The sequence below is a fragment of the Mirounga angustirostris genome, unplaced genomic scaffold (genome assembly GCF_029215605.1).
Source record: "Mirounga angustirostris isolate CCGP_5_RB_7025 unplaced genomic scaffold, mMirAng1.0.hap1 SCAF_11, whole genome shotgun sequence".
NCBI classification, from domain to species: Eukaryota; Metazoa; Chordata; class Mammalia; order Carnivora; family Phocidae; genus Mirounga; species Mirounga angustirostris.
Window position 1 is genome coordinate 90,740,720 of NW_026991719.1, and position 15,465 is coordinate 90,756,184.

General features: G+C 35.6%; 1 protein-coding gene across 1 annotated transcript in view; it reads left to right on the forward strand.

Moving 5' to 3' along the window:
- The window catches only part of ALG13 (ALG13 UDP-N-acetylglucosaminyltransferase subunit), a 65,118-nt gene that overhangs the window by 16,104 nt on the left and 33,549 nt on the right, over positions 1–15,465 (forward strand). Inside the window, 11 exon segments of the mRNA XM_045881696.3 lie at positions 4,814–4,839; positions 4,842–4,898; positions 4,901–4,965; positions 4,967–4,999; positions 5,002–5,184; positions 5,742–5,825; positions 8,099–8,149; positions 8,869–8,915; positions 10,276–10,348; positions 14,871–14,952; positions 15,154–15,316. Of these exon segments, the coding sequence (XP_045737652.1) occupies positions 4,814–4,839; positions 4,842–4,898; positions 4,901–4,965; positions 4,967–4,999; positions 5,002–5,184; positions 5,742–5,825; positions 8,099–8,149; positions 8,869–8,915; positions 10,276–10,348; positions 14,871–14,952; positions 15,154–15,316 (864 nt within the window).

Here is a 15,465-nt window from a genome sequence, read left to right on the forward strand (position 1 = left end):
ATTATTATTTATTTTTGAAATGTCTGTGCTGGAGTTCTATCCCCTTTTAGGTGAACTGGTCACTGATTCTGTAGTCCTGCTGAATGTCTGTCCTGGGATTTCCCCTTCACCCTTATCCTAGAAATTCCTTTTGTTTCTCTTACATTGAATCTTCTGTTTCTAGGACTCTCTGCCCCCCCCCCCTTTTGTGGTTTAACTTATTTATTTTGGTTTCAAATATCCTTCATAGCTTTCTGAGAAAGGATGGTAAGTTTTTTAATCTTTCATGTTTGGAAACGCTTCTACTCCCATCTGATTGATAGCTTGGTATAGAGTTCAAGGTTGGAAATAGTTTTCCCTCACATAAGGAACTTTTATTTTTTTCTGGCTACTAGTTACTCTGTTGAGAAGTTGTATATGACCCAGTTTTCATCTCTGAAAGCTTTAGAGTCTTTATCCCTGACTTCAGAAATGGTGTGTGCATTGCTGATCATCTTTTTTGCTTTTATTGTTCTGGCTACTTCATGGACCCTTTCGATCTAAATATAGGTACTCCTATCCTGCAGTGCTAGAATTTTCTTTTCATCATTATCATAATCATTTCTTCCCCTCCACTTTATCTTTTTGGGGGCCTCCTGTGTTAGATGTTGGCTATCCAGTAGTGATCCTTTGATTTTCTTGTTTTTTTTCTCTTCAATCTTGTCCATTCTGTGAGTTCCTCAACTCTAAATTCTTTCTGCTGCTTTTTTAAAAATTTATTTTTCAGTTTAAATACAGCAAAATCAGCATTTTATATATATTTGTATAGTTCTTGTATAGTTCTGTAAATTTTGACAAACATACAATTGTGTAACCACTACCACCATCAAGATACAAAATACATCACCCCCATACATCCCCTTTCTTCCATCCGTTTGCAGTAAGGCTTTTCTATAACCCTAACTACTGGCAGCAACTGATCTGTTTTCCCTTTCTATAAGTTTTATCTTTCCCAGTTTGTCATAAATGCAGTTATACAGTATGTAGCCTTTTGAATCTGTCTTTTTACTGAATACAATTCATTTGAGATTCATGCATGTTCTTTTGTGTATCATACCTCATTTTTTATTATTGAGCAGTATTCTGTTGTATGGATGTGCCAGTTCATTTACCAATTGAAGGATGTTTGGATTGTTTCTAGTTTGGGGGGGGGATCATGATTATGAATAAAGCTGCTATAAACATTCATGTACAGGTTATTGTGTGAGCTGAAGTTTTCATTTCTCTTGGGTAGATAACTAGAAGTGGAATTGCTGAGTTATGTGGCAACTCTGGTTAACTTTATAGAAACTACTAAACAATTTTTTAAGAGTGGCTGTACTATTTTATTCATACCAGCAACATATGAGAGTTCCAGTTGATTCATGTCCTTGTCAACACTTGCTGTTGTCAGTTTTTTTTTAAAAAAAATTTAATCATTTTAAAATGTATGTAATGATATCTCATTAAAGATATACAGATGACCGTTAGACACATGAAAGGTTTTCAGCATTGTTAGCCATCAGGAAAATGCAAAACAAAATCACAGTGAGGTACCACTTGATACCCACTAGATGGGCTATAGTCAAGAGATGGACAGTAATTATGGATAGGATGTGGAAAAATGGGAGCCCTCATACACTACTGATGAGAATGTGGAATGGTGCAGCTGCTGTGGAAGACAGTCTTGACAGTTGCTCAAATGGTTAAACATAGATCCAGCACCTCCATTCCTAGGTATTATCCAAAAGAATAGAAACATGTCCAAACAAAAACTTGCACATGAATGTTTATAACCGCATTAGTCATAAAAAGCCAAAAAGTGGGAACAACTCAAATGTCTACTAATTGATGAATGGATAAGTAAAATACAGTTTAACTATAGGATTGAAATATTGATACATGCTACAACAACATGGGTGAACCTTTTTTTTTTTTTTTTAATTTGTTTCTAGTGCAAAAAGGTGGTTTTATTAAAGTACAGGGAGAGGACCCATGGGCAGAAAGAGCTGCCCATGGGTGAACCTTTAAAGCCTCCTGCTAAGTGAAAGAAGTCAGTTGCCCCGGACCATATATTGTATGATTCCATTTATTGAAATGTCTAGAATAGGTAAATATAGAGAGACAGTAGATTGGTGGTTAACCTGGAGTTGATGGACAGTGGGGGATTAGGTTGGTTATGGGTGTGGTTTCATTTGAATGTAATGAGAATGTTCTAAAATTGATTGTGCCAATGGATGACAACTCTGTAAATGTACTAAAAGTAATTGAAATGTACACTTTGAATTGCATGGTATATTAACTGAAAAGCTGTTAAAAATCACCACTTTTAAGTGTACAGTAATTTTAGTGAATGTACAGAAATGTTGCAAACATCACGGTTTTAGAACATTTTTTACCACACCAGAAAAGATCCTTTGTGCTTGTTTGCAGTTAATACATACTTATATCCCAACCCCAGGCAGCCACTAATCTGCTTTCTATCTCTATAGATTTGTCTTTTTGGTGTATTTCATATAAATGGGATCCTATACCTTTTGGAATCAAACCCCTTTTGCACCTACCTTCTTTTACTTAGGTTTCAGTTTCTCCACATCCTTGCTAACACTTGTTACTGTCTGTATTTATTATAGCCATTCTAGTAGGTTGTATTTATATTTCATAATGGTTTTAATTTGCATTTTCCTAATGACTAGTGATGTTGAACATCTTTTTAGCTTATTAGCCATTCCTATATCTTTGGTAAAATGTGTAGTCAAATCATTTGGGCAATTTTTTAGTTGTGTTTTTTTACTGTTAACTTTTGAGAATTCTTTTTATACTTTTGATACAAAGCTTTTTATTCAGATGGGATATATTAATATTTTTTTCCAATCTGTGGCTTGCATTTTCATTTTCTAACGGTGACATTTGCAGAGAAGTTTTTAATTTTAATAAAGTCCAATTACTCATTTTGCTATATCTAAGAACTCTTTGCCTGACTCAAGGTCTTGAAGATTTTCTCCTATGCTTTCTTCCAAAAGTTTTGAAATTTTGGTCTACATTTAGGCCTTTGATCCATTTTAATTATTGTATAAGATGGGAGGTATAGGCTAAAGATCATTTTTTTATATATGAATGCCATTGTACAGCACCATTTGATGAAAATACTGTCTTTGTTGAACTACTCTTGAACCTTTGTCAGTAATCCATTAACCATATTTGTGTTGGTCTTTCTGTGTACTTCTCTTTCCTCTTTTTTTCTTTTTCTTTCATCTTTTTATCTTCTTGTCTCTAATTTTTGTTTACTGCTCTTTCTTGTATTACTTTTCTAGTTCTTTTTCCTCTCCCAGTTTTCCCTTTTATTCCCTTCATCAAAATGAAGTATGTAGATTAGTATTAATTGAAGTTTTATGTACTTTATTTTTAGTTTCAGTAGCAATAAATATGAAGAATTGGCATTTTTTCCTTCAAAGTAAAAACTGCCAAAAGTGAGTTAACTTTTTCATTATAACCTTTAATTTTTCTCAGTGAATTTGTGGCCTTAGAAAAAGATGGTGATCCCTCTTCCCAAACCATGTTTCAGGACTTTTTCAAAAGGCATAATTTCCCTAGTGTTCTGGTTTCCTTAAAAAAGAAATTAATTACGGTAATTTCAAATTGATAGGCTAAAGGAAGTCAAGATTTTTTTTTACCATGCTTTTATTTCATTCCTAAATTATTTTATTATCGATACTTTTTCTATAGGCAGGGCAGTCATGATAGCTACTGGATCCATAGGTACAAGAAAAACAATTTTCAAAGCAGCTTAATTTTGCAACTTCTCCAAAGCCAACTTTGGATCTGTTTAACACTTAAGAAAGGAACTTGATTTTGGCATTTAAATAAAAAGGAGACACTTGACAGTGGAATCAAGTAATGCAAGTGATCAGTCCTGTTTTTCAACCTTACAAATACAGCTGTATTTATTTTGGTTTTCTTAGAATCCAGAGTAGTTTTTCCAGAAAATTGTCCTAATAATACATGGAAATACTCTCATGTTCAACAGCTCTAATGCTGTGCCATAGCATTTTAAACGTAGTCTGTTAGAAAGTTTGTGGGTAAGACATTTTCTTTTATGCTGCTTCAGTTTAAACTTTCATTGTTTCCAGTTTTTAAGAAACCCTTTTTGCATTTACTCTTTTTGTTAATGCTATACAATAATTTGGGGATATTAGTCAAGAATTGTATCTGTTTTCTAGTATAGTTAATGGATTTAGTTTCTGTGATCCTAGCAGAGAGTTATTATTATCTAGGAGAACCAAATGAAATTACTTAAAACCCCTTACCTGAAATAACCAGGCAACTGCTTTGGCACTTTATTTTGCTTGAACTGTGATCTTAGCCCCTATAGATCAAGGGCGCCCCCAGCCTCTGACTTTCTTAGTTTTTGAAGATCTTAATACAGAAGTTTAGTAATTAATTAGGTTTATAATTTTTTCCTCTCATCTCCATGAAATTATGAGGGGAGCAGGGAACTTGGGCAGAGACTGTAGTTGAAAATTTGGGGCAGAAATCTTAAAGCGATATAATGTGGGTCAGGCTGCATCATATACACCTGAGTCTTGTTGCAGTCCCATTGTAGCCTCGTGCAGCAGTTGCCCTGAGTTAACTGCAAACTCGGCTTCTTTTTGGTCCCAAAGCTCAGCTGCTTGTGCATATTTCTCTCAACCTTGGGCTGATTGCATTAATCCCATCCTTCCCCAAAAAGGTAGCTCCCCCAAGTGCCTTCTCCCAAGTCTTCTCAAGTCCAGTTCTCTATTCCTAGGAGCATCGGCTCTTCCTCTTCTTTTCACAGGGTCCCGACTTGTCCCGGGCAAGCCAGCCCTTTGCTTCTGCTCCTGAGAAGTGCCAAGATTCTGCAGCGCTGACTCCAACTGCCTTCCATCCCTAGACTTTGGGCTGCTTTCCGGATACCTGCATAAGCAAGCCCTTGTCACTGCTACCCATTCCTACCTGCATCCTGCTTTTTCCTTCTTGCCACATTTGTGTTCCTTTCTCCCCTTCCCCACCTCCACCCCTGGCAAAATGCATAAAGGATGGAAAAAGTACTGCGGCCAGAAGTCTCTGAATGAGGCATCAATGGATGAATATTTAGGCAGCTTAGGGCTGTTTCGAAAGCTGACTGCCAAGGATGCCTCTTGCCTCTTTCGGGCTATTTCGGAGCAGGTAAAAGGATAACAAATATATATCTTCCCTATACTGAGTTTTCAGGGTTTGACACATGGCATGGTACTGGAGCTAGAAGACCTGGAGCCCACCAGGGAAAAAAAAATCCCTTTTCTCTTTTCTAGTAAAGATATCCAGGCCTGTCTGCCACTTACTAGCTTGGTGTATGCCTTTGCTGATGAGTGCAGATATATTGCTGTGCCTTTGCTGTCTTTTTCTGTTTTCTAAATGCCAGTTTGGAATGTAAGATAAGAATGGGAATTACAGAAAACTTTGAAATGAATCTTGATCCTTTATAAACAGCCCCTACTTTTCTAAATTTAATGCCTAAGGAAAAATTTATAGGTTGTGCCCATAAGAACTAGAAAAAGGGTGGGGGTGGTAAGACAGAACCATCTCTTCCAACCCCAGTAAAGATGGAAAAAAGATTTTAGTAAGGTCAGGACTTAATTTCCTACATATGTTTCAAATAAGGGGGACTCAGTGCCCAGTTCATCATTTTAATTTAAAAGCTATTTCAAATGACTGTTGACAGCTGGTCTTTCTCTTCTTTTTAGTTGTTTTGCAGCCAGGTCCATCATTTGGAAATCAGGAAGGCTTGTGTCTCATATATGAGAGAAAATCAACAAACTTTTGAGTCTGTAAGTAGAATACATAACGCAAGGTAGAGATATTAGTAGAGGGTGTAGCAAATGGGAAATGAATTTTGAGCCATCTACATAACGAAAATTATGTCCTGCAATCTCCTCTCAATAGCAAATACTTAATTTTCAGCTGTCTTCCCCCTAGCTAGCATGCTTCTGGACCACCTCCAGAATAAGATTGTTCTGTTCTCCAATTAAAAGTTAAGAAAAAAATTCATCTGTATCCTTCCCACTACTTTCTACTCCCCACATACTGCCCATAATCTGGCAAGCCCTAAAAAGTTACATTTTGACTACTGTTCTGTATTATCCATACCACTGTTTTCTTGAACCAAGTAATCACAGTTCACAAAGTTTGGCTATGTTAATATTTTTAAATGTATACTTCCAAGTATGTATAAATGGGAAACCCCTTTGTATTCTTAATTCTGTACACAATGATCTTCAGCCGATATGAAGAATCTTATAAAACCTAATTGTAAGAAAAGAAATTAGGTTCTAAACATTTATCTTCATGTGACGAATTGGTAATTGGTGCTCTGCCACTAATTGGCTTTAAAACAACTTCTAGAAGACATCTTTGAGTACTTGGAAATATTTGAATTCTTGTTAATGGAATGAGGTTTTATCAAGGTTTGATTTGTAGTGTGCCCTTTTGTGTGACTTAAAAAAAAAAAATTCTTAGCCTTTCCAGTACTATTTGTTTTCTTCTGACTATATGATGGGTATTTGCCTGCTGTTCGAAGTTTACTCTTAATTTTCTCAACAGGTTTCAGTGAATTTTAAAACTATGCGAAGGCTTCTTGACTTTAAAGCTTATTACCTAGGAGTTAATTACAGTCTTTACTACATCTGGGGAAAGGATTATTCATGAAATTACTTCAAATGCAAGACCATGATGTAAAACAGTGCATCTCAAGTATTTTTGTGCATACAGATCACCTGGGGATCTTGTTAAAGTGCAGATTCTGATTCAGTAGGTCTGAGCTGGGGCCCGAGATTTCTGCATTTTAACGAAACTCCCAAGTGATGCTTGCTCTTGTTCATGATACAGTAATAGTAACCACATTTTGAGTAACAAAGATTTGTGTAAAATTTTAAAACTTACATGGATAAATCTCAAAATAATTATATGTCCAAGGAGAGAAGGTAGACCCTCCCCCAAAGTACATACTGTATGATTTGCTTTATATAAAACTCTAGAAAATGCAAGCCAGTCTCTAGTGATAGAAAGCAGATCAGTGGTTGCGTGGGGGTCAGTAGAGTTATAGAGGGACACAAGGAAACTTAGGGGTGTGATGGATCTGCTCACTATCACAGTTGTCATGATGGTTTCCTGGGTGCATACATATGTCAAAATGTATTTGTGCCATTTAAATATGAGCAGTTTGTTGTATGTCAATTAATAACTTAAGCTGTTTAAAAAGGGATTGAGAGGGCGCCTAGGTGGCTCAGTTGGTTAAGCGACTGCCTTCGGCTCAGGTCATGATCCTGGAGTCCCGGGATGGAGTCCCGCATCGGGCTCCCTGCTCAGCAGGGAGTCTGCTTCTCCCTCTGACCCTCCCCCCTCTCATGCTCTCTCTATCTCATTCTCTCTCTCTCAAATAAATAAATAAAATCTTTAAAAAATAAAAAAAAAAAAGGGATTGAGAAAAATTAAAACTTTGTCCAGTGATATATGTACATGGAACTAGACATATATTCTGTTCCCCAAGTTTAATTTTATTTTTATTGAGGTATATTTTACACACAATAAAATTCACCATTTTAAGTTTAGCACTTTCAGTTTTGGCAATCATATTGTTATGCAACCGCCGCTGCAATCAAGATTTACCCCAAGAAGTTCCCTTGTGCCCTGGGCTTTTCTGAAACTAATAAAATTCCCTAATAATGTTCCTCAGTTTAACTTTGCAAATGCATGTCTATCAGATTTAAAATTCTTACAATTATTGGGCTTGCATAATTTATGAAAATTGTCAAGTTAACTTAAATTGGCATTTCAAAAGAAACTCAAAGGTGTTATATTTGATGAAATGCACTGGTATGTGGATCAGCCAGACCATTTCCTAAGATAGTTTTATAGTCCAGCTTTTCTCCACTCATAACTTTTATGTATGTGCAAATCTTCTTGAGGTGCTGTGCAAAATAGTAATTTAATACCATAATTATTGAGCTGAACAAAAACCCATTGGAGGATAGTATTGCAGAATATAATCAGATTTTAGTTATGCTATGTATTTGGTTAAGTCAAGTTTGTTTTATTTTTGAAGTATGTGGAGGGATCTTTTGAGAAATACCTGGAACGGTTGGGAGATCCCAAGGTAAGATCAAATATGGGGGTTTAATCTTTTCAGAGTATTATGGAATAGTAAACCTAAATATTCATTCATCTGTGTCGCTTTAGTTAGACGCAACCTATTTTCTTACGTAGCCAGCTGTGTTGAATCAAATAGTTCTTGCAAAAGTTAAGAGGCTGGCAATTGACCTATTGTGTGTTGAATGTTGAGAATTGTGTGTCAACAATTTTATCATCCATAGACTGTTTGCAAACAGGACAAGTCTAAGCCTTTTCACTTTAATGGGGGAGGAGGGATAGTAATGTTACTAGAAGGTCATTATTTTTTTATTCAAAAGTTCACCTGAATTGTAGTTATCCTTTTATGTAGAAGTAAGCTCTATAAACGCATATTTAATTAAAAATAATTTATATGATTAATTCTATAGTTCTGGACTTAGCATTTACTAAGTACCCTGCTAACTTCATATTCTTAACATTAATTCCATTTTTATTGTGCCTTTTAAATCATATTACCTGTCCTTGTTACTTAATAGGTAACTGAGAAGGTCTTTAGGACTATTTTTTTTTCAGAATGTTAATGAGTAACACAATATCCCAAACCTCAAAGCAAGTTAATAGTGTGTTCTACAAATTCATCTAAAACAGTGCTAAGCATCTAAAATAACAATGTTGAACTTGCAGAAACTTTTATATCCTAGCTACAGAATGTTTTTAAAAAGTTTATGTACTACTTATGTTTAGGAAAGTGCTGGCCAGCTGGAAATAAGAGCTCTTTCTCTAATTTATAAGTAAGTTAAATCTATTTTTAAAGACTGTGTATGTGTGATTGTGTGTAAAGTTTCAAGTCTCTAGAATTTGGGAAATTTGGATTTAATGTAATATGTAGAATGAAGAGGTCTAAGCATAGTTAATTGGTGTTAGTTTTTAGGTGGAGAGCCTCTAGCATTTGTGTCCATTTGAATGAAATAAAGGACTTAAGAACTGCTAGTGTTCCTGTAGGAAATCAGAATATGTTTCTTAGAATTCTTGTATATTTAACTTTGTGCTTCTTGCATGTGTCTTCACTGGGGCAATACAGCTTCTAAGAGGGTAGAAATTGGTTCTTCAAGACAAAAAGATAATTAGATACTACAGTGCTTTGTGGTCCTTCAAAGGGTTATGGTACCTAAACAGATACACAGTATATCTGTGGTATTAAAATTTCAGAGGGAAATTATGAAAAGTAAAAAGGCTCTCTAAGGAGATGATAATGGAACATTTTGAGAAACACTGCTCTATCACTTTGGTCTTTAAGACAGCAAAAGTGGCATTTCTGGAAGCTGCAGTTTTGAAAAATAGTTATATAATGTAGGTTAGAAGCTAGTGGGAATCTTGTTCATATGAGGAAGTTGATTTCTATATGTAAGACTTGTCACAATTTTTAGGATGGTGAGATGGCATATATGGTAGAGACCAAACCCTCTCATTGTGGTACTCCTTCAAGTTAGTGTTTTGTAGCCTGCTCATTTCTCACTAAAGCCATCAAGAAGTCGTATAGAAGAGGCATTGGACAGGTAGCTAGCTAATCAGTTGTTGCTTTTAAGTCAAGGGCCAGCTTTTAAATTGGCCTTTCTATTTATGGCCCTCGAGCTAATAATTTTTAAGAAGTTTTTAAATGGTTAAATCAAAAGTAGAATAATGTTTCATGGCATGTGAAAATTTTATGAAATTCAAATTTCAGTGTCCATAAGTAAAGTTTTATTAGAACAGTCACGTGTACTTGTTTATCATGGTCTGCGGCTGCTTTCTTGCTTCAGAGTCAAAGTTGAATAAACCATATGGCCTGCAAAAGCTGAAACACTTATTATCTGGTCTTTTACCAAGTAAAATTTGCCAGCCTATGCTTTAAATAAGTGGGGAGCCAACGTACAGTTGGTAGTCTAGCTTTACTCCTCCTTTCCCCAAATTAAGGTACAGTTTAAAAATCCATAGAACTTTAGGGGCAGTTAGCTGTCTACTTTGAATTAACATTATTTAGCCTCTTAAACATTTGGATTATTTTGTATGAATAAGGTGACAGTTTAAAAGCCCAGATACTTGTTCTTATAACTATCTCTTGCATATACTAAGTTATCTCTTTTCAACCACCTATGTTTTCTACCCATGTAGTCGGGATTTCATTCTTTATCGCTATCCCGGAAAGCCTCCAACTTATGTCACAGATAATGGCTATGAAGACAAGGTAAGAAGATGAGTGAATGTTTACTAAAATAAAATAAATTGATGCTACTGGCTTACCAAGATAGTAAGAAATCATCCTTTGTTACCAAATTAATGGGAAAAAAAGCATGGTCTAAATGCCAAGCTTCTCTGTCATTAGCCTTTTCCTCTCCATTCAGTTATCTTCAGTGTTGTTAGCCACCCTTCTGAACAGATCTGATCTTAGCACTCCTGTAATAGGTAAAAAACAAAAAACAAAAAACAAAAACAAAAACAAAACCATAATTGGCTCCTTGTTGACTAGAAGATAAGGTTCAAACTTGGAAGTTAGGCATTTAGTCCCTTAAAGGGTCCCAAACCTCCTTTTCATCTCCATTGTCCTGCAACTTTAGTATACCATGATTCCAGATAGTCCGATTTTTATACTTTTTTCTTTTCCTTTGTATCTCAAATGTTAATTCCTTTGAAACTTTCCCAACTCCCCTGGAGTTATTTCCTCTCTTTGTGTTCCTCTAGCATCACCCAAGTAATTACAGTATTTATCACATTGTATTTGTTTTCATGTCTATTTCTCTCATTCTGAAAGTTTCTTGAGGACAGGACAGTGTGCTGTTACTGCCTAGTAAGGTACTTGGAAAATAGTAGGAGGTTGTTTTGTTGGTTGAGAACTCTTGGCAGTTAAACAGATTGTTCTTCAGCATAAAATTTTTCTTCCAAAGAGTTTTCAGAAAAGCCTTTTATCATGATTATTTGATTAGTGAGTATAGACTATACAGTAATTGCATTTTGCAAGTCTTGTTTCACATGGTGGACCATAATTCAGGCAACATTTTGATGATCATAAGACAAGACTAGACACTGGGAGAACTGTTAGGATGTTAAAGTAATCTAGACAACAAAAGACCCGAACCAGGGAAGTGGCATTAGGAATAGAGTAGAATGCAAGAGAAAACTTAGAAAATAAGTATAAATTGGGGAACCTTGTTTTATCAGTGGTACTGCCATCTAATTTGTTTGGCAACATTAAGCCCCTGTAATATCAGGTACTTCACTGGGCTTTGGGGACACCAAAATGAATACAACATACTTGTTCTCCAAGGGCCTAACAGACTATGAAGACAGACAATGCAAATAGTTAATTTTACAGTGAAGTGGTAAGTTTTATAATAGAAGTATGTACAAAGAACATAGAAGAAAAAGTCCTCTCTGCTTGAGAGAGTTTAGAAAGTTTCCTGGTGGTAGTGGTATTTAAGTGGAATATCAAACAATGAGTCCAACAAGTATGAAGGGCAATCTATTCAGAGGAGTTGTGCAAAGACATGGAAGCAGCAGACGCTTTCGGACTCAAGTAGTTGGTTAGGGGAGAGGCCAATGCTGTAAAGATAGGCTAGAGTTACATAATGAGTGGGCCATGCCAAGAATTTGGCTTTTTGGAATAGTTGTAGTTTTTTTTCCAATATTTTATTATAAAGATTTTCAAAAATACAGAAAAGCTAAAAGAATTTTATGGTGAACATTCTAATTCCCACCACTTTTAGTATCCTTATTTTATCACCTATCTATCCATTCATCAATCCATCTTAATTTCTGGTGTATTTTATTTTTAAAGATTTATTATTTTGGGGGCGCCTGGGTGGCTCAGACAGTTGGGCGTCTGCCTTCAGCTCAGGTCATGATCCCAGGGTCCTGGGATCGAGTCCCGCATCGGGCTCCCTGCTCCTTGGGAGCCTGCTTCTCCCTCTGCTTCTCTCTCTCTCTCTCTCTCTGTCTCTCATGAATAAATAAATAAAATCTTTAAAAAAAAATTTATTATTTTTTTTAAAAGATTTTATTTATTTGACAGAGAGAGACACAGCCAGAGAGGGAACACAAGCAGGGGGAGTGGGAGAGGGAGAAGCAGGCTTCCCGCAGAGCAGGGAGCCCGATGCAGGGCTTGACCCCAGGACCCTGAGATCATGAGCTGAGCCGAAGGCAGATGCTTAATGACTGAGCCACCCAGGTGCCCCTCTGGTGTATTTTAAAGTAAATTTCAGACATTCAGTACAATTGCTCTAAACACTCATTCATAGTTTTTAAGCAAGGATGTGACATAATCAGAATTCTTTGAGGAAGGAAGAGTGGTAGCTTTTGTATTTTAGCAATTATATACAGCATTGCCAGAGAAGAGATTTAGACATAATAGACCTTTACCAGGACTCTAAACCTGCAATTCAGTTTTTTTCCCTGACATTTTATTCTGTGAAAATTTTCATATAGAGAAAAATTAAAAGACTTGTGAACATTCATAATCCCTATCACCTAGTTCCTACAATTACACATCTCCATTTTTAAATGAGTCCTGTATATTTTACAGAGATATTGAGCTAATTAAGGGGAAAACCTCACCCAGTGGGAACCATAAGAATACAAAATGTATAAGACCTTTTGAGTGTGTGCAACCATGAGAATATCATGTATAACTCTCATCTGTACATGCATACAAAGCTAATACCAGCAGTTGGGCATTTGCATGCACAGGATAATGTGTATATGTATCATTTGCAAATGTATAAAGAATGTTCGTTCATCTTGAAATTTAAATATGAAAGAGCCAGTTGGCAACAGGGTACTTGTGTGACACCTTGCTTTGTCAAAAACTTAGTTGCTGTTTCTCAGTTCAGGCTCAGTTCAAAAATGACTTTATTAAAAGCAGTAAACATTTATTGACTTAACTTTGCATTTTACATAGTCATTCAGTATCAAAGTGAATGCCATTGGAAGGTAGCCATCCATCTTTACTTAGCCTCTTTACCTAGAAAGAATAGATGTACTTCTATTAAAATTAAAACTTAAATCTGAAAGGTAGAATAAAAAGCCCTCATTCATGCTTTTCAGTCTCCTGTGCTTCAAAATAACAACTATTAAGTTTGAGTGGGTATCCTATATCATTCTCTTTGCATTTATTTTTTTTAATGTAGATGGCCTCATACTAAATATATTGTTACTTGTTCTTTTCACCTATCCTCATCAGTAATACAGATCTACCTCATTTTTTCGCTAGTTTAATGCCCTGACATCCCACTTAACCTACCCACAAGTGTGTATCAGAGAACTATTATTTTATGTTGGGATACCCCAAGGAACATAAAAGCCATCCTGTCTAGTTTACCTCTTACAATCAAAATGGAACTGGCCACATGAATAAATTACACCATTATCTCTGGGGGCTTTTTCCTGCTTATTTATTCAGTTCTGGTTAGCTGGATTCCTTTACTCCTTAAGAACTACCTCCAGTTATTTACCTTTCTTAGTTGGCGTTTCAAGTTTTTCCAGTCCAAGGTACAAAGGGCTTCTCTGCTCAAAATCTGTTCACTGTTCTTTTGGATTAATAAACTCTCAAAGGCAAATACCCCTTGGGGCGTGTGATACTTCATAACTTAAATTTCACTATGAGTTAACTTTAGCTTGATGCTTGCCTTCAGTGCTCTGAAATGAATTATATTGATGGAGTTGGAATTGTGATTTCAAAAAAAGGCTGGGGAAGAATAACAGACTTGATATTGAGAACTTTATTATTGGAAGGAGTAAGCCCAGAATAGGTAGGAAGGCAGCAAACAGGGTGCTTATGGTTTTCTGCCAAAGAAGCTTGGTGGCAACATCCTCCCATAGAACACAGAGAATCATCTTTGGTACCTTAGGTTCCTGGTACCAGAGGTGGCTTCAAAATAAAATAGACTTAATCACTAGGTGTTAATCCTTTACACAAGACAGGTTTTTGAACAAAAATTTTAAAAGGCTTTGGTGCTATTATTCAAACACATTTCATTATATAGAGCCCATAAGCATTTTTATGAAAATACTTTGGTTAGTAAGCATGGCTTTGGATTGTTGTTTGGGAAAACTAGAGATTAAAGATCAAAGAAATTAACTCATTTTGTAGCCATCTCAGTGCCTTAATTCATTAAGGAAGTCTCTTTAGCAGTATTGCTCCTATATGGTGTATTCATATAGTGCTACTTAGTACAAGGGATAACATTTTGAATAAATTAAGTCTCTCCCCCTGTAGTCTTGAGTTTAGAGTATTTGGGTATTTGACCTAATTTCTCCAGTCATTTTTTGAAGTTAAGCTGGGTCTTTTGACTCCTGTTAGGATTTCTGTTAGATTTACTCAGTTTATAAAAGTTCCCATCTTTTTGCAAATTTGTAGATCAGTACTTGTGTGGTATATTAATGGGAATGTGCTGTAGGCTCACAGTGTAGCCTTAGTAGTGATTTTAATCTTGGCATTTAAAAGTCACTTTCAAGAAAATCCCTTTGACTTCTAGCTTACCATTTATCTGTATTTAAATTTAAAAAAATCACTTTGCCTCAGCTTTATTGAGACATCATGTTAAGTGAAATGAGTCAAAGTACTGTATGATATCACTTAATCTGTGGAATCTAAAAAAGTCATGTTTTTAAAAACATATAGTTATCAGTTTCTAGTTAGCGATTTAATTTCAAGTATTTCATAGTTGTAAGATATATAACATTTACTTAATTCTGTGTGTTTTTCTTTTCTTCAGATTCTACTCTGCTATTCAAGTAATGGCCATTATGATTCAGTATACTCGAAACAATTTCAGTCAAGTGCAGCTGTTTGTCAGGGTATGTGAAGGCTGTATAAATGCTTAGGTGTATTTCAGATGATTTTTTTTTGCCCATTTTTAAATTGAAGGACCCGCCACAAATAGCTCTTTTAAGACTGTTCATACCTATTGAAATTGTATACTGGTTTATGGCTATTTTCACATTGTTATAAAGAGATCTTAATTTGATAATTGGAGTTTTGGCTCTTTTTTCCTTTAGCTGTATTGTATGAAATTCTCTATAAAGATGTGTTTGTTGTGGATGAAGAAGAGTTGAAGACTGCAGTTGAATTGTTTCGAAGTGGTTCCAAAAAGAACAGAAACAATGCTCTGACTGGCAGTGAAGATGTCCATATTGACTACAAGAGTTCAGCTCAGGATAGGTAATACAGGGAAAGGGGATGTCAACTACATGATCATGTTTCATGTTTCTGTGCATCATCATTTGAAAGTGGAAGGGGCTTGACAAACTTATAACTTACACTACACACACATATGTATATGGATATACATTTTTTAATGGGGGAAGAGA